The sequence below is a fragment of the Nannospalax galili genome, unplaced genomic scaffold (assembly GCF_000622305.1).
Source record: "Nannospalax galili isolate Female #2095 unplaced genomic scaffold, S.galili_v1.0 scaffold459, whole genome shotgun sequence".
NCBI lineage: Eukaryota > Metazoa > Chordata > Mammalia > Rodentia > Spalacidae > Nannospalax > Nannospalax galili.
Window position 1 is genome coordinate 1597588 of NW_008344211.1, and position 17913 is coordinate 1615500.

The window sequence follows — 17913 nt, forward strand, 5'->3', positions numbered from 1 at the left end:
CCCTGATTGGCTCTCATCTTAGACTGCAGGAGGAGCTGTTACCCACCCCTGCCATCCAGGCACTGCCTGCGGTTCCCCCTCATTCCTGCTGCTCCGTGCTACATCCCATTGAATCGGGTACCTTAATTACCTTGAGAATTTAGGGGCTGGAGAGAGGGCTCAGTGGTTAAAAGCACTGGCTGCTCTTGTAGAAGACCCAGGTTCAGTTCCCAGCACCCACATCAGATGGCTCACAACTGCCTGTAACTCCAGGTCCAGGGACCCAAAGCTATCTTCTGGCCTCTGTGGGCACTGCACACTTGTGGTGCACATACATACACGCAGGTAAACACTCATACACATAAAATAAAAATCTTTTCTTAAAATTGAGAATTTAAGCTCGGACAAATACAAGATAGAAGCTTAGGTGGACTGGTGTCCTCCTCAGGGTGAACATCTTGCCCAGCAGCTGTCTGGGCCCTGGGGTGCTGTGTAGGAGGCAAGTATGTTATGATCTCAGCGAGTCACAGGCCAGCCAGTGAAACGGAAGCTCAAGGCTGAGGGTTGGGCTTTGCTGGTGTCTAGTCTGTTTTCTGTTGTTGTGATGAGACACTGACCAAAGCCGACTTGGGGAGGAGGCTTTACTTCCTCTCACACGTGCAGCTAACAGTCTGTCACTGAGGGAGCCCAGGGCTTCCAGGAAATTGAGTTAAAGTAGAGACTGTGGAGGAACACTGCTTCTTGTCTCTTTTCCTCTGACCTCTTAGCCACCCCTCCTGCATAGCTCAGGTCCACCTGTCCAGGAATGCCACAGTGGACTGTGTCCCCCTACATCAATTAGCAGTTAAGAAAATGCCGTATAGACATGGCCACAGGCCAAGTGGATGGAGGAGTTCTTCAGCTGAGGGTCCCTCTTCCCAGGTGACGTTGGTTCGTGTCAGGTTGACAGAAAGTAATGGGCACAGCTGGTTTGAGAAGTGGGGGAAGGTGTGAAGTGGTGGTGGCTGGCTTCCTTCCGCACAGCACCAGTGCGACTGTCATCTGAGAGGTGGAAGCTGAGGGCATATACGAGTCGGGGTGAGGTGACTGAACTCTGCCACATGGTGCAGACCTGTGGAGCCCACAGGAATTCTGAAGCAGAGGCTGCTCCAGTGTTCCAGCACAACTGCTCGTCGGTGGTGGATTTAGAATCAGTCAGCCATGTCTGCGCACTGTAGAGCTGCAGCTCCTGCATGCAGCCACCGTGCCCTGCTGTCTCACAACACCTTTCTTTTGCAGAGAGTTAAGAAAGATGTGGACAAAGGTACCCAGCACTCAGACATGTTCCTGCTGAAGCCTGAGGAAGGGGGAGAAGGTACTGCTCTGCCTGGAGGACCTGTGGCTTGACTCTGTGGCCCTGGGTGGGCTGTGTGTGGTCCTTGGGCAGAGGCAAACCCATGCTCCCCTCTTGTAGAAGTGGGGGCTGTAGCAAACTCCCTGCAGCCTGTTCAGAGCTGAGGGCCAGACTACCTTTCCCTGAAGTGACTGAGCCAAGGTGCCTTGTCTGACATGGGCAAGCCCTTAACATGAGCCCTGGGCCTCAGCCATCTGTCTTCCCTCCACAAGCCACGTGGGGCACTTTGTTACTCTCCAGTGTGGCCTTCATGCTTAGCGATAGGACTGAGGACAGCACTTCTGGGCAGGGGCACTGTGCACGTGTGCTCAGGCCCCCAAGGCACGGAAGCATATGTGGGTAGGCGTGGGGCGAGAGATGGAAAAGGAGGGCTGTGACCCTGCTGCCGTTTCGTGATGTTTTAAAGAATGTTCTTGCTCAAGAGCAAATGAACAATACTAGGATATATTCTCTGGGGCTTGGAACCCCGTCCCACTGGGAACCAGGAGCACCACTGCCCAGGCCGTGACTAGGCCCTGGGAAGCTAGTGTGGGTGGTGGTGCTCAGCTCTGGTACTAGGACTGCCGCCGAGTTGACTCTGTTCTTTAACCCCGTGGGAGCACACGCTGCTGTGAAGTGCGGAGACTGAGCAGTCTCTCTCCTTTTGCTGCTCTTCTGACAGGCCTTGGATTGACCCAGCGCCCTGCACTGGTGGGGGCTGGTGAGGTCATTTGCCACTGCACACACAGTAGCTCTGGTTAGTGGCCTTACGAGGCTTCCAGTTTACACATCAGAAACTTGAACCTGGAGGCTGGACTCTTCCAGACAGTGTGGACTTGGTCTGTGTGCTCAGCAACTCAGCCCCAGGAAAAGGACGTCCTGTGTGGGAATCAGCACTGAATGTATGGTCACAGAGCCAAACAGCAGGTCTCACCTGCTTCATGCTGCCTGCTGACGTTTCATTCTCTGGTCCTTCCCCACAGCACTTGCTGCTGTGATGAGTTGGCCTCATGACGAGTGACAGGCTCCAAGTCCTGCCTGCACTGTGCCTTGTGGGTCTTGTCTGCCCACCCAGTGCGTAATCACCATCACTTTTTAATGCCTACGGAGGGAAACATCTCAGTTGTTTCCTCCAGTAGCGGATCTCTATACATCACAGAGGCCACATAGCCAGGGCTCTCACACTGTCAGAGCACAGAGCAGCTGTCTCCAGAGGAGAGGTGACGCTGATCTGTAGGTCTTGGGCTGGGTTGGCTTGGGACTCCAGTGAGGCATGTTTTAGCCCAAGAGCCTCCTCTAGCAAGGTGGCCCCCTGCTGAAGCCACCTCCACACCTGTCTGTCTCTTCGCAACTGGTGCCAGGGTCTCTTGGGAAGAGGGGCCTGGGGCATAGGCACTGCCCTACGGCCAAGCCTTGAGAGGGCTGTTGACTGGCATCTCTTCTTCCAGAGGCAGCAGAGTGAGGCCCTTGCTACTCAGTCATGGGCTCTTAAACATGCTCATTTTTTTTTTTTATCCCAGGTTCCCAAGTCCTCCGTGAGTCCTTGGTTAGTTTCAGTGACCTTTCTGTTCTTTTTTTTGACAGGCAAGTGGACCTGGACCCGGATTAACCCTTCAGGAGTCAGGCCCACCACAAGGTCCGGCTTTTCTGTGGCTGTGATTCCAAATCATCAGACTCTTGTCTTTGGGGGTGTGTGTGATGAGGAAGAGGAGGAGAGTCTGGAGGGCATGTTCTTCAATGACCTGTACTTCTATGATGCCACCAGGAACCGCTGGTTTGCGGGACAGCTGAAGGTAGCCTAGGTTCATGAAGAGAGCCTTCCCCGTCAGCTGCTGGGAGGGTGGCTCTGGCAGCCCATCTCCCACTCATCCTCACCCTCACAGCTTGGTGCTTCCTTCTGGAGGACGGAGTGTTCTGTGTGGGCCCCAGGTGGCTTGGCTTGGGACCCTTGATTTGGTGCCCCCCATCTCCTTGTGGGTACCAGCAAACACTGCCTGGCAGTTCTGGCCTGGGGCTGACGTGCTAAGCGCCCCCCGGTTCCTGTTTGCTGGGTGCATGCGAGTATGTCTGTTCCTATCTACTGTTTGAGCACATCCCTGGTTGCCTGATGCCTTTCTACTGTCCTTAGAGTGCAGCTGCTGCCAAGGACCTTCTGGCCCATTCAGAACAGAGGCGCTAGTCCCCGGAGGGCCCTGGGCAGCCCCGGTGTCCACGCTGGGATGCCCATGGTGCAGGAGGCAGCAGTGCCTGCTGTTGGTCAGCACCCGTAGGAGGGTCTCCGGGAGAAAGCAGCTCTGCACACATGGTCCCCAATGAGGAGCTACAGCAGACATCACCGTGCATGGCTGCTGTGGCGTTGCCGAGAGCACTCAACCCCAGTGGCTGGCTAGCATCATGGTTTTCGGGCTGCTTGTCCTTGGCCCCATGCTCTTGTGGAGTGGCCCTTGGTGAAGCCCCCTGTGCAGCCTCCGAACAAATTCGACTTGTTGTTTAGAACAGGGAGCTGACCAGGCTTGACTGCATGGTGATAGCTGGACTATTTGACTGTCACATAACAGACGTCGTCTTCTGAGGATGACATTCTGCCTAATGGCAGAGGCTGTGACAGCTGCCCAGCTGTATCCTGCAGAGTAGCAGGGGGGACCCAATGGGAATGCACCTTTTGAGGACTGGTGACTGAGGGTTTTACTTCAAGGTGTGGCCCAGGAGATTGGTATGGACTGCTGACCCTCTTGTTGGCTGAGGATGGGAATATGCAGCCTTTTTGTGGATAACAATTGTGGGTGGATTGGATTTCCCCAAGAGCCTCAGGCGCCCGCTGCTAGAGTGTTCGGCCAGGTCCGACTGAGGGGCAGTGTGAGACCCAAGGGTGACTAGTCCACCCCTGCAGTGAGCAAGCTGACCAATGGCTAGGGGTATATTCCTGCCGACCCACTGTCCCTCCCACCTCAGTCCCATACTCCTATCCCCACAAACCCATGGCTGGCGTGTTAGAGGGAAGAGGGCTGCCCTCTGCCCTCCTGTACAGCTTCAATTGTATTAATAGGGCCCCAAGTTGGAGAAGAAGAGACGGAGGCGGGGCAGAGCAGAGGAGAGTGAAGGTGCTGCTGACCGGGACTGCGGTGGAGCTGACGTGCCAGAGCCCCTGGAGGTGATCACAGAGGTGGTATCTGAAGACGGGACTGTGGTCACCATCCGACAAGTGCTTGCTCCCTCCGGGGTGGTGGGACAGCCCCCACCCGAGGATGAGAATGGTGCTGTGGAGGCCAGCGGCCCTAGCGTAGAGCCTTGTCCGCGCTCCAATGCCATGCTGGCTGTCAAACATGGACTGCTCTATGTCTATGGTGGTATGTTTGAAGCCGGCGACCGCCAGGTGACCCTCAATGACCTGTATTGCCTTGACCTCCACAAGATGGAAGAATGGAAGACCTTGGTGGAGATGGATCCAAGTAAGCCGGGTGGGGAGGAGAGCCCCTGTGTGGACTAAGAGCCCCTGACTTCATTTCTGTCTTCTGCAAGTTTCTGCCCCGCTTTGCAGGGTGCCCTGTTGTTGCCTCGGGCTAGGTTTTGCTCAGGGGGCACCTGGCACACACCCATGCCCTCCTGGGTGCTAGCAGGAACAAGGTGGGTGCCAGCACAGATCACTGGTACCTAGATCAAACCTGCTGTGTGTGCCTCCTGCCTTCCTGAGTGATGGTGAAACCAGTGCAGACCAGGCAGAACTCACCTACCCGTGTCGAGGGGCCAGGGCTGGAACCAGTGACCTCCGTCTTTACCCTGATATCCTCACCCGTTTACTCCAGCTACTGCTGGACCAGAGTGACTTCTACATTTTTGAAATCGGAGACTAAAGCCTGCGCACGAGGTTTTGAAAGGCACTAACTGTAGGGCATGATATGTCCCCGTTCTCGGGAACCTCAGGGGCTGGAAGGGACCCCCTAAGAAGTCTCCACTCCCCCGCCCAAAGCTGCGACAGCAGCGTGGCTGGAGTCTGCACAGCATGTCTCAGTCCTAGTTTGCTCCAAGGCCCGGGAGTCACGTGCTGCTTTGTTGATCTGGAGCTTCAGCGCAGAAGTGTTAGGGTTCCTATTCTAGTCCCTGAGTGGAAGATGGGGTCCTGTGCTGTGTGCTTCCCCTGGCCTCCAGGCTGTAGCCAGAACATCCTGTTGGTTTTGCTTTGTCAGAAATGCAGGAGTGGCTGGAGGAGACGGACTCAGAAGAGGACAGTAGCTCAGACGAAGGTGCAGAAGGAGCGGATGAGGACCAGGAAGAGGACAGTGGTGAGGAGGAAGCAGGTGAGAGCCTTAGGCTGAGGCTGGACTCTGCGAAGGCGCCTCTGAGGCAAGGCCCACTGTGTGCTGGTGCTCACGTCCTGGGTGGGTGTGGGCCGCCAGAGTCTGGGCAGCGCGGTCCTCTCTAGAGGCCTCTGGGCTGCTTGACTGAGCACGCTTCTCTCTCACTCTCCTTCCCTGATGGAAAGACCCACAGCACCCGGAGGTGGTGCCTGGGGAGCAGTATGCAGATTACCTGCCCAGGACCGAGCAGTACTGGCTGAAGCTGGCGTGGAACCACGTGGGGCCCGAAGCAAAGGAGAAGAGAGCACTGAAGGTGGCCCAGGCCATGGCCAAAACATTCTTTGATGAGTCAATTCAAGATGCTGCACAAGACCAGCGTTAACCTGAGCGACGGCCTCCACAACACTGCTGTCCTTTGAAATAAACCAGGCCAGACAAGACCCTGCTGAGCTTGTGTTCTGTGTACCCCAAGTATGCAGTCTAAGAGCTTCATGCCTCCACGTGGTTCTGCCCACACCAAGGAGAGCTTAGGGTGAGAGGTGAAATGAGGGATCCGCAGGACACATTTCTGACCTAATAAAGCTGAACTGTGTTCTGTGAGGTCATTTTTCCTTCTACAAAACAAGGAGACGAGTTGCCCTGAGGAGCTGTGTGTCTGCAGCTGTGTGCTGTGCCCGTCAGCCTGGCTTTGTCCTGTGGTGGACTGTTCTGTGCTCTGGATACTTTGGTGTGTCTCTCTGCTCTGTGGCAATCTCTTTTTGAAGATTTTTTTTTTTTTTTTTTTTTTTTTTAATGTGAATGTGTCTGTATTCTGGTTTCCACAGAGGCCAGAAGCCATTGGATCCCCTGGAGCTGGTTACAGGTAGTTGTGAGGTGCCTGGCAAGGGTGCTGGGAGTCCAGCTTCAGTCAGTGCATGTAGGCTCTTAACCACTGAGCCATCTCTCCAACCCCTCCGTTGCAGTCCCCCTCCTGAGACAGGGTCTCTGTAGCCCCCATTGGCCTAGAACGCATTGCGTAGACCAGGCTGGCCTTCATCTCACACAGAGACCTGCCTGCCTCTTCCTCCTGAGAGCTGGAGTTAAAGTGCGCTTCACCACGTCCATCATTGCAGTCCTTTTGAGGAGGACATTCTAGTGCTGTCTCTCCCTTCCTCTTTGGACATCGGGCTGTCGTCTGTGAGATGACAGGAGGGCTACAGGGCAAGGAGTCCCTCCTCTTCTACCGGCCCTGTGCTGAGAGTAGGGGAGGTCTGGTGTCCTGACATGCTGGTGCCTGTTTCACAGCTGAGGTAGGATGGCAGAGTTCAGACTAGGCTGAGCTCCATAGTGACCCCAATTCCCAACAAGAAACAAATACGCCCCAAGGAGCAAGCTGTTTGTGCTGAGCCCCTGGGTGAAGCGGCCGCTGGACTGGGTGCTGAGGTTGACCCACGGGAAGACACACCTTATGTGTAAGCATGTGAGGAGGGAAGGATGCACCCTGGTCAGCCAGACCTCAGGACTGCTGAGCCACCTGATCTCTCGGAGACACCAGGACAGAGTTGGGGCCTGTGCAACCCAGGCTGTTGAGGAGGGTCATCAGGAAAGGGTACCCCTGGTGGCTGCAAAGGAGTCCCCCTGGGGTGTCCTGCTTCCACCTGGTGGCCTGTCTAGCCCCCTGGTGACCTGTCCCTTGCTGCCCACATAGCTTTGAGGGTCCCTGGAGTGTGGGTGGACGCCCAGGTGAGGAATTGCAGGCAGCTGGCACTCAATCTGTGGCCCCTGGGTGGGCCTTTCAGGGTTTGAGCATGGCTCCTCAGTTCCCTGTTCCCTTCCCAGAGGCAGCTGAGCTGTCCACCTGAGGCCTGTTAGCTGAGGATGGGCGATTGCTTAAAGGCCCTGGATCTCAGGGTTGGTGGAGTTGAATCAAAACAAAGGGAACTACCCAACAAACGAAATCCTTGTCCCTGTGAGCGTGCTTGTTACTGTATGACAGTGGTGTTTATTCTGATTCTACAAGTAGAAAGTCAGTGACTGGGTGACAAGTGGAGAGTCACGAGGGACCAGCTAGAAGCCAGAAGCCTCCCTCAGGGTTAGGAGCTGGTTCTGGTCAGACGCGGATGACAAAGCCTCCCTCAAGGTTAGGAGCTGGTTCTGGTCAGACGCGGATGACCAAGCCTCACTCAGTGTTAGGAGCTGGTTCTGGTCAGACGCGGATGACCAAGCTACACAGGAACTCTTCCAGTGCACTGCAGGAAGGGTCAGAGAGCGGAGCTGCAGCCCTGGACAGTGAGGTCACTTACCTCTGTCACTTGGGTCCGTGTGTGCTGGAAGCTGGACGCTGCTCTTCCGGCAGATTAACACTGGATAGCAAAGCCAGTGTCCGCCCCAGGCCCAGTTGAGTTTCAGGAACCCAGGGGATTGTCACTGCTATTTGACCAGAGAGCTTCAGCACGCCTGGTCACTTGAGGTCTAACCCTAACCCTTGAGGACACAGCAGTCTCCAGGGAAACCCAGGCAGCAGCCAGCACAGCAGGTGGCCACAGTGCAGGTCCCAAGCCCCTTTTTTCCCTGGTCTCAGTCACCAGGGGCTTGAGAAGCTGCCCAGAGGCCACACTTGGAAGGCTGAAGCGTGTCCCAGAGACACCACCAAGCCGGGAGAGTTGGGATAATAGTCTGACGGGAAGGAGACTGCACGAGAGCTCATTCCTTACCTCCGCCCCACTTTTCCACCCCCAAAGACGGTGTGTGTCACCAGGCACCTTCCTGGGCATGCTCCTCAGCGTCAGGTGTGACAGGAAAAGATGTACTTGCTGCCTGGTGCCGGAGCAGAGCTAATCATAGGGAAGGCCAGGCCAGGGGCTCCCTTGGGGTTCCTGCTCCAGCCGCACTGGGAGGTGCAGGACAGCAGAGGGCTCGGGTCTGTCCTGTGCAGTGGTGGGAGCATCCAGGTAGCCAGGTTTGTAATGAAACAAGCTTCCCGTAGTTTCAGATGATGTTTATTACTGAAAGGACTAAAGTTTCCTTGCATTGCAGTGTCCTTTGTGTTCGGGTGTTGGGTACAGATTTAAACAGTTACACTCATTAGAGAGGATCGTGTTTCCAGTTTTTGATTAACCAAGCTGCTTCCAACCAAAAGATGCCAAATGGGTGACAGCCACTGCATCAGTAAGAAAACTTGGTGGACGTTCCCTCCTCGTCTACGCAACGCAGCCAGTCATGTCACATTAATGAACAGTTTACATGCACCAGGAGGACATAAATTAGACAAAGCGACTGAAGACTTGGTCAGTCACAGAGGCATCTACAGCAGCGGCTTTCCACCTGGAGGAGGCCCGTGGCTGTGCGAGACTTGCCGCACAGCCCTCAGGCTTTCTGGGTGGCCTTTGGGAGTGGTGAGTGGTGTGGTCAGCAGGCTCTGGCTAGAGCACTCAAGGTTGGCCTCTGGTGGGGGCAGGGGGTGCTGCCCAGAGTGTGCGAGAGGGTGTTGTCTTGGGCTGCTTCTTGTGGGGCGGCACTCAAGGTAGAAGGTTTTAAGAAGAGCAGAGACTTGTCAGGTCAGCCCTGTGATGGAGGAACAGCTCCCTATACCCCACCCCACCCCCCATGTCCCCTCGGTCTCTTCCAGCCTGTGCCTAGTGTCTGCTTACCCTGATAGTGGAGTGAACGCAGCCTCCATGCTGACTGGAGGACCATGCTGTCTTGTGGACCTGGTGACCTGTGAGGGTTGGTTTTTGGATTTATAGTCAGCCTTCCTATGTAAAGTAGATGCTGGTCTGAACAGAGAACACCACCTTTGGGGGACAAGGTGCCTCGCGGGCTGCACTTCACAGGGTGAGGGACGCTGTGCTGCAGGTGAAGGCTGCAGGGCCCTTAGGCCCTCAGAACCTCACTAAGGCCTCGGGCCTTACCCTCTGAGTCAGCCCTGGCACTGGGCTTCCCTTCGTTACAGGTGAGGCAAGGTCCGGGGTGAGCAGAAAGCATGCCGTGGTCAAGGAAGAGAACAACTGGTCTCCAGCCAAGAGTCAACGGCAGCTGTGGGCGGGGGGGGTGGCTGCAGAGAACAAGGACGGGACCCCATCAGTGCGTGGACCTAGACACTGGCAAAATGCATTTGAGATACACCGCATGATGGGTGTTGGCATCTTGACCGGCGGCCGGGGTAGATGGGGGTCAGGCCAGCCCAGAAGTGAGGTAGGTGTGAGGTGCTGCCTTGCCTGCTCTGCCAACCCTGGAAGCCTTCGATGTGGGTCCCCAGTAGTCCCAGCTCCTGTGACATGAGCTCACTCCCCCACCTTGATGTAGCCCTAGTATTTCGCTGACCTTTAGGAATGAGCTGAGCCAGAGGATGGCTGTCCCACTCACCTCTCTGTCACTTGGCCTCAATGGGGGTTTGTGAAGCAGACTCCAGGACAGCATCTGAGAGTCTGGAGGGCACAGAGCCATCAGAAGACCCACTCCCTGCCACACGCCCGCACCCTGGCTGGCCTGCTACCACTCAGACCTAGTGGAGCTCAGGGAAGGACAGGGAAAGCCCCCAGCTGGTCTCTGCAGGACCTGGGTCTGCAGGCCTGTTCCCACCTCTCGGGATCCTTGAGTACTGTTTTTTCCAACAAAGGCAGCTGGGCTGCTCCTCGCCTCTGAAGGCTGAGTTACATTCACCAGCTCTTGGCACTTGGAGACAATCGTTGTCTCTTTGCTTCTGGCTGCTTGACCTGCAGCTGGGCCTCTGCAAGACAGCAGAGCTCAGAGGCCTCCACACCCACTTCTCTGGACTCTCAACTCTGTTAGACATGAGTGATAAGTGGTCCACATAAAAGTGACCACTGCAGGGTCAGCCGGAATCAGTGGGTTGTAGCTGTCAGTTGTCGCAGGAAGATCAGTGCACTGAGCATGGAGACGCCCTTAGAATCTCATAGGCACCTTTATGCTGAGTTTTTGAAACCAAAGACAAAAGGTGAAAGACCAGGAGAGTCAGCAAAGCTGAGCTTAGTCTGGAAGAGAAATCTGTCCCTCAGCCATCACCTGGAGACGTGCACTGCAGGCAGATGGACTCAGCAGCCACCAGACCCCGAGCAGGACAGACGAGCCGGCCAACAACTGGCTGGAACAGCTCGCCTGTAAGAACTAGATGCCTGTGAAAGGTGTTTGGAAGTCCCCGAAAGGTAACTAAGACCCAAACTAGAAAAGGACAGGACCCCAGGAACTCGTGCTCCCCAAATGTGCGTCACTGGTGCCCACAGCACGGCCTCCAGGGTTCCGTGGCTCTGGCAGTGTCCAGCCTGCCAGCCGGTGGCTCCATGATCTGTCTTAACAGCCTGTTTGCCAGTGAGCAGGAACGGGCTGGAATTGGGATGCCTCCCTTGGCTTGCCCTGGGCACCAGCCTGTCCTGAAGTGGTGGGCTGGGTTCTTGTGGGTGAGGAAGAAACTGATGTTGGCAATGTGCTTGTCCATGCATGCCTTGAGTGTTGAGTGTCAAGGCTTTCTTAGGAAAGCGGGCTGCTCTCCTTACTCCCCAGTGACTTGGGCATGGCCACAGCATCCTGGTAGCTGTGTGGAATTTCTGGTCACTATCACCGTTATCAGTCATCTCGGGCTGTGCTGTGCCTGGTTGTATTTGTGGGAATCCTGTGTGCTGACTACAAAGTTTTAAATAGAAATGCTAGCAGCTTCAAATGGCACAGGTCTGCAGTGCTGGGGCTCCTTGAATGCTTGACAGTCATGCGGTGACACTGCAGGCACCGAAAGTCTCATCTCTTCATGGCCTCCAGGGTGGGCGCCATCGGCAGCGCTGGGGAGACCCTGCTACAGGGCCTGAGATAGGATCTCGGTTTCCCTCCACCTCTGGTTTGAAAGTGGGTCTTCTAAGGCTGCACTGGGTGCTGTGTGCCCTGGGAGCCAAAATGACACACTATTCTGTCCTCAACAACTAAATCCTTGTCTTGCTCAACATGACACATCCACTAGGCTGTCAGGGAGATGGTGGGCTCTGCGCGGGTAGGATAGTTGGGGCCTCAGGCCGCAGTGGCCACCGGCTGCAGCAGGCTGCCTCTTTCATTGCCTGGGTGCAAACCAACCAAAGGTCAGCTTATTAGAGACCCCAAGACCCAGTGTGTGTGTCTCAGTCTCCATCGTATCTGCCCCAGGACCCTGGGCAAGCAGCTCCCCTCCACATAGGCTGCAGGACCAGGGAGCTGGCTTGTGCAGCCAGGAAACCCATAGGCTATGGATTTGGTGCTCTGGGCATAGTTCCAGCAGCAGATGAATGACATCACCTGCAAGAGCCACTTGGGCTTGAGGCCACTAGCTTGCGCTCTGCGACAGACACTGGGCTGCGTTGTGTGTGTGTCAGGGTGGTGTGAGCAAGCATGCTGTGTGTGAGTGGGTACCATGTGTCTCAAAGCTCCTGGGGTGCACAAAGTAAGCCCTACTCAGAGCAGACAGAAGTACAAACCACACCTCAGCAGGACGATTCTCAGAGCTGCGAAGAGCAGGATCTTTATTTGATTCACGCCAGACCTGCAGCGACCACTTGATTTTAAAAAAGAGGACCGGAAAAGTAAGCTGTACAAAAAGATGTAACCGCTTAGAAACAATCACCAGAAATGCACCGGGTCACCTGCTGAGCCCTCCCCACGACCCCCAAACCAAACCAGCCTGGGAGAAGGGACGGGCAGTGGGTGGTAACGGAAGCAATAAACTGAGTGTAGCTGGAACATGCTCTAATCTGTAGTTTATTTCTGGTTAAAAATATAGCAATCCAGTGCAGTGTAGTAAAGAAATCTGCTTGAAAGGGAGCAGAGACAGCTGAACGTAAGCAAAGCAAGGCAGAGTCCATAAGACAAGACGGGCTGCATCCAAGAAGACGGACAGAGCCACGGGAGGGCCAGGCAGGCTGGCAACCCTTGTTCATTTGTTTGGATGAGGGAACAACCCTGGTAGAGAAGGCAGAGACATGAGGAGCCTGTTGTTTGACTGAAACAAGTTACATTGTACATCCAGGGAGTGCTGGGTATGCAACAGTCTCCAGGACATTCAAGCCACTGGGTTTCAACCACATTCCTGTCCCGGGACCAGACTGGCTCTGGAGTAGCACTGAGGCATCTGGAGGGAATATGCATATCTGTTTGGGGAAGTCGAGGCAGGCACAGTGCAAAGATGTGAGACCCCGTGGAGGTCAGTGAGAGGTGACGTCCTTCATGGGGCGTCACTGCCAGGGACACGGAAGCCTGAATATACATCCTGCATACTAGGTGCAAAACGCCACATGCTCAGAGCCCAGGCGTGCTGTCAGGCTGTCCGGGGCACATGGACCATGCCCCCTTGGCATCAGGGCTCAGGTGCGCCTAGCCAGATCGGGGTTGGCCCTGGACGGCTGCAGCACGGCCTCCCTGGCTCTGGAGGGAGGATGGCTGGACAGGGCCGACAATGAGTGAGCAGAGGACAGCAGGGAGGACTTTGCTGTAAGACCCGGTGTGGTGGCCTCCTGAGGAGGGCCGTGGGGCAGTGCCGAGAAGGGGGATCGTGGTCTGTTCCTGGGGAGAAGAGCAGGGGCTTGGCTTCCCTCTCCTCCCACAGGTACGCAGCAGATTCAGAGCAGAAAGCAGCCTGGGCTGCCCTGTCCTAGGGCCTCGTGCCCACTCTGCCAGCTAACGGGAGGGCAGTGCCACCCCCTGCCAGGCTGGCACTCCCTAGCTGCCTCCCCCTCGCCTGGCTAGCCGGCACCTTGGCCGTGGCCCCCTTCCACCCCCCAGCAGGAAGCTCGAAGATGCTGATCCTCTGGCCGCTGGACTGCTGGGACCTCTTCTTTCACACCAAGCTGGAGGGGCAGCGTGCTGGCCACCTTCTGCCATGCCACACAGCAGTTACACAAGCAAAGAATTTTGGCTAAAATCCAAAAAACATTACCCAGAAAAAAAGGCAAACTGTGAGTGATACCCAGTCATGTTGTTCTTCTGTGGAAAGACGGAGTCGTGGGGCTGTCCGAGGCAGGATCTTTCCCTTTTTGTTTCCTGTTTAATGTTCCATTTGTACATCGTTGCTTCTGCGGCGCGACAATCTTGTCAGATGAAAAAGTTAATAAACAAAATGGCGACTCCGATGTTAAGCAGGATCACCATGACAACCAAGATGGGAGCTGAGCCCTGGAACAGAGAGGAGAGGTGAGGGTGACGTCCTGGGTCCCCCACCCCCATGGCCAGTGCAGACTGAAAGTCCAACAAGGGCAGGGGTGACTTGACGGCTGGACACCAGGCCCCACCCAGTTGGCACTGCAGACAGGCTGCCCGCTTGCCCCCGAGGTGCCTCTGCGGGTTTCTGTGTGTGGCCACAGCTCTGGCTCCCTGGCACCCCTCAGAACTGCAGCCTGTGGACCTTGTGGCCCCTGCCTCTGGCTTAGTAGAACTGGAGCTGCAAGGCGTTAAGAGCTTCGCGTGTCAGCTGTGGTCCACCCAGAGTGGCCAGCAGAGCCCTCCCTGGCCAATCCTATAAACTGTGCCACCTCCAGTGGCTCCCCCTGCTGGCTGTGAGTCTGTCACAGCCCGGAGCCCCAAGCATCAGGCTGCTCAGCCTAGGTGGAGAGCCTTGTGCCCTCCCCTTGACCTGCTCCGGGACTGGCCCTAGCCCCTCTCTGCAGACACAGCTGCCCAAGCTGGGCTGCCTACTTCACATGGGTAGGTGGAAGTGCAGCCACTCTGGGGCTCGAGAGCCACACAAACCCCACGAAGGATGCAGTTGCCCCATCCCTGCTGGCAGCCAGCTCCTGGTCTAGGCGAAACTGGAGAGCAGTTGAGCCACCTCCCAGCTGTGGTCCTGATGGAAACCAAATCCTGTGCACTGAGAAGTTCGCACACGGACGCTCACAGCAGCCTGACTAGGTATGGTTTCCCACCACATGTCCAGATCACACAGGATGAAAGTCTGTGTATCTATCTGCTCAGTGGAATATTACTTAGCAACAAAATGAAAGTGGTGTAAGGGAGGATGAGCCAGGAAAGCACGATGCTCAGGGAGGAGCCCTGGCATGATGCCTCGGATGTGAGATGGCTGGGACAGGCAGAGATCCACACGCCTAGGTTGCCAGGTCCTGGGCTGAGGAACAAAGAGACTTTTGGGCATAGATGGTGTCATGGGGATATTCTGGGATTAGATGGCGGTGACAGGCGCACAACCCTGAACCTGATAAAACCACTGGCGTGCCCTGGAGACAGGTGCATTGTGGCACACAGTGCTTTCAGTTACACTGTTAGCTAGGAGAGCAGGTAGCCAGCCAGAGGGAGATCAGTCATCCCCTGGTGCACCCCAGGGCTGGCAGAGCAGGTGGTCAGAGGGGAGGAAGGGTACTTCACCCGAACCCTAGGGTGTCATGAGGTCACAGACGCCGAAGGCAGACAAGTCTTACCCTCCTGTCAGACCAGTTGTGTCCTTGGGGTCAGGCTTCCTGTGCCCCAGCTCCCAGCAATGGTCTTTGTAGTACACCTGGTGGGTGGCCCTTCAGTGGGCCACTTGGAACCCCTACACCCTCCTCCCTGCTTGCAGACCCTCAGGCCGCTCTCTTGGCGGTCCTCCACACCCACGGTGGCAGCTTCTCCTGGGCACCTTGCGGTTGTCAGCTCTGCCTTTCAAAGTGCTGTCACCCATCACAGCCCCTGCCCCCGAGGGGCTTGAGACGTTTGCCTGGCAGGCTGCTGCCGATTCAACAGCCCCTCAGGCAGGCCTCATGTGCGGTGGGTGCCGAGGGAGGAAGCTCCGTTGTCTGATCCTGATGGAAGCTTTGCACCGCCCTTGATGGCCAGCAGCCCAGGGCACAGATGCCTTTGCCAGCCCCCAGGTGTGGAGAGTTCAGGTCTGAAGCCAGGCCAAGCTCCTCAACCTACAGCTCTGCTGGTCTCCATCCTGCACCCTCCTCTCCCTGAGTGTACAAGGTGTCCAAACTGCTGACCACCCAAGTGTCCCTTCCAGCTCACATCCTCCACCCAAGTGATGCCACATGCAAGGGGTCTCCTTGCCTGCCTGAGACACTGGCTTGACAGACTTTCTTTTAGAGAATAAGAAGTTTGCTCAGCTAGGCAGCAGGAGGCCTTCCCTCAGCAGCCCTCCCTCCCTTCTTTCTTTCTTTTTTTCCTTATTTATTTATCTTGGTCTTTTTGCAGCTGGCCTGGATTCGCTATGGAGACCAGGCTGGCCTCGAACAGAGATCCACCTGCCTCTGACTCCCGAGCGCTGGCACTCTCATAGCTTTGCAGAGCACTATACCAGCTGGTAAGGGAGAACATCAGTTGATGGTCCAACCCTAGCTTCAAGGCCTAAAAACCACATCAGTGACCAGCACAGCAAATGACATTCGTGCAGTAGTGGCATTTTTATGACCAGGCTGGCCTCGAACAGAGATCCACCTGCCCAGATCTGACTCCCGAGCGCTGGGATTAAAGGTGTGCGCCTTTGCTTTTTTCTTTCCTTGCTATATAGCCCAGGTTGACCTCAAACTATTGATCCTCCTGTTCAGCCTTTTGAATGCTGGGATTATGGGTGTGTACCACATGCCCAGCTACGCAAAGGGCTTCTTCAAATACATATACTTTTTATCTTGTGACACTAGAGACTAAACCATGTTAAGTGAGTGTTGAACCGCTGAGCCGCCTCCCCAGCCAACAAAGGGCTTCAAAGCGTCCCCTGGAGCCTGGCTGAGGGAGGAAGACCCTGGCAGCCAGCCCTCCCAGACCCCATCAGCCCAGCTTGTTCTCCCAACCCCCTCCCTGGAGAGAGTGGCTCTGTCTGGCATGAAGAAAAAGGCACCAAGACTGTGTCCTTAAGAGGGCGTCAGTGCTGAACTCGGGTGATCTCGTGATGGTTTGGAGGTCCCTGTGATATCTGGGCTGAGCCAATCTTGCAAAGGAACAGAAAGAGCTTAGCAAGTTGGCCAAGGGTTGGGTCACTGCCCACTGCCCCCTGAGGAGGCTGGGCCCCATGGACAAGGCCCTGCCCCCACCCTCGAGGGTCTTTCTGTCCAGCCCGAGGCCTGTAGGAGTGTCCTAGGGCGGGAGGAGGCTGGGCCCCATGGACAAGGCCCTGCCCCCACTCTCGAGGGTCTTTCTGTCCAGCCCGAGGCCTGTAGGAGTGTCCTAGGGCGGGCAGAGAAGCAAGACTCTGGTGTGTAGCAGGACAGCTTCAGGCCTGGGCCTGTTAGGAGTATCTGGTGTCATGTCTTTGAGAGTTCACACCATTACCATGGTGACTTCACCAACAGAAGTCACAGTCTGCCACCAGGCATGGCAGTGTCTAGGGCAGAGGGACTCATGTCCCACCCATCACTTCATGGAGTTGGAGGTCCTGAGGCCTAGAATGGTTTAGAGAGGGCCACAGAGTTCATCATAGGAGCCAGAGCCCAGGGTTCTACCCACCCATCTTCCACTGCCCAACACCTGGATGGAAATGGTGATGTCACCAAGCAGGGGTCACCTTCCCTGACCCGACCACAGGGCAATCCATACTGTACAGAACCCTGCCCTGAGAGGAAACACACAAGCGTTAGACCACTGGCACCTAGACCCCCCGAGACCACTTACCACTGAGCACAGGCAGGGGATAGTCACCTCTGCCACAAACTTGGGCTCCATGCCAGTGCTGTGCCCTCCTACCTGCTCCCCTCAGACCCATGGGACAGTGTGGCACCTATGTAGACCCTCCCTGCTTCTTCAGGAGGTTTGGACGGACCCCTGGGTGGGGCTGGAGTCTCCATCTTCAGGTCCTCGCCTTGGAGCGTGGGTGGGCTCTTGGGCAGTGAGAGAAAGACCACCTACCCCAGCTGGAGCTCTAGGACAGAGTCACCTGTCATCTTTTGACTCTCCCCACTGCTCCCGAACATTCAAGACCAGCCTGTGCTGGGTCTCTGTATCTGCACGTCCACCTGAGGGAAACTTGGGGTTTTGTGTGTGTGCACACACATTAATGTGGGCACTCGTAAGTATGTATCCAAGTATGGGTGCACACTGGTGTGTGTGGGACCCAAAGAACAATACCAGGAGCTGGTCAGGAATCCCATATTGCTTTCTTCTGACAAGGTTTCTTACTGGCCTAGATGTCACCAAGGCTCACTAGGCTGACTGGCCAATGAGCCCCAGGGGTCCACTGTCTGTGCTTCCTCAGTGCTGGGATTATAAACCTGTGCCACTATGGCTGGCTTGTTTTTTTCTTTTTATGAGACAGGGTCTCCCTGTAGCCCTAGCTGGCCTGGAACTCACTAAAGGCATGTGCCACCACGCCAGCCCTTTAAAAAAAAAAAAAAAAAG

General features: G+C 55.8%; 2 protein-coding genes across 5 annotated transcripts in view; one reads left to right on the top strand and one right to left on the bottom strand.

Annotated features, from left to right (window-relative positions):
• Klhdc4 (kelch domain containing 4) overlaps positions 1–6238 on the top strand; it is a 37803-nt gene extending 31565 nt beyond the window's left edge. For 3 of the 4 annotated variants that reach the window (XM_008840562.3, XM_008840563.3, XM_029567123.1), the window contains 5 exons: positions 1258–1333; positions 2936–3144; positions 4398–4800; positions 5536–5646; positions 5832–6238. In XM_008840562.3, coding sequence (XP_008838784.1) covers positions 1258–1333; positions 2936–3144; positions 4398–4800; positions 5536–5646; positions 5832–6028 — 996 coding nt within the window. In that variant the 3' untranslated portion in view covers positions 6029–6238. The remainder of the gene's footprint in view (positions 1–1257; positions 1334–2935; positions 3145–4397; positions 4801–5535; positions 5647–5831) is intronic. The other variant, XM_029567122.1, reaches the window with a different exon arrangement.
• A 5860-nt stretch (positions 6239–12098) lies between these two features.
• Jph3 (junctophilin 3) overlaps positions 12099–17913 on the bottom strand; it is a 68648-nt gene continuing 62833 nt past the window's right edge. The window contains exon 6 of the mRNA XM_008840564.1: positions 12099–13770. Coding sequence (XP_008838786.1) covers positions 13690–13770 — 81 coding nt within the window. The 3' untranslated portion in view covers positions 12099–13689. The remainder of the gene's footprint in view (positions 13771–17913) is intronic.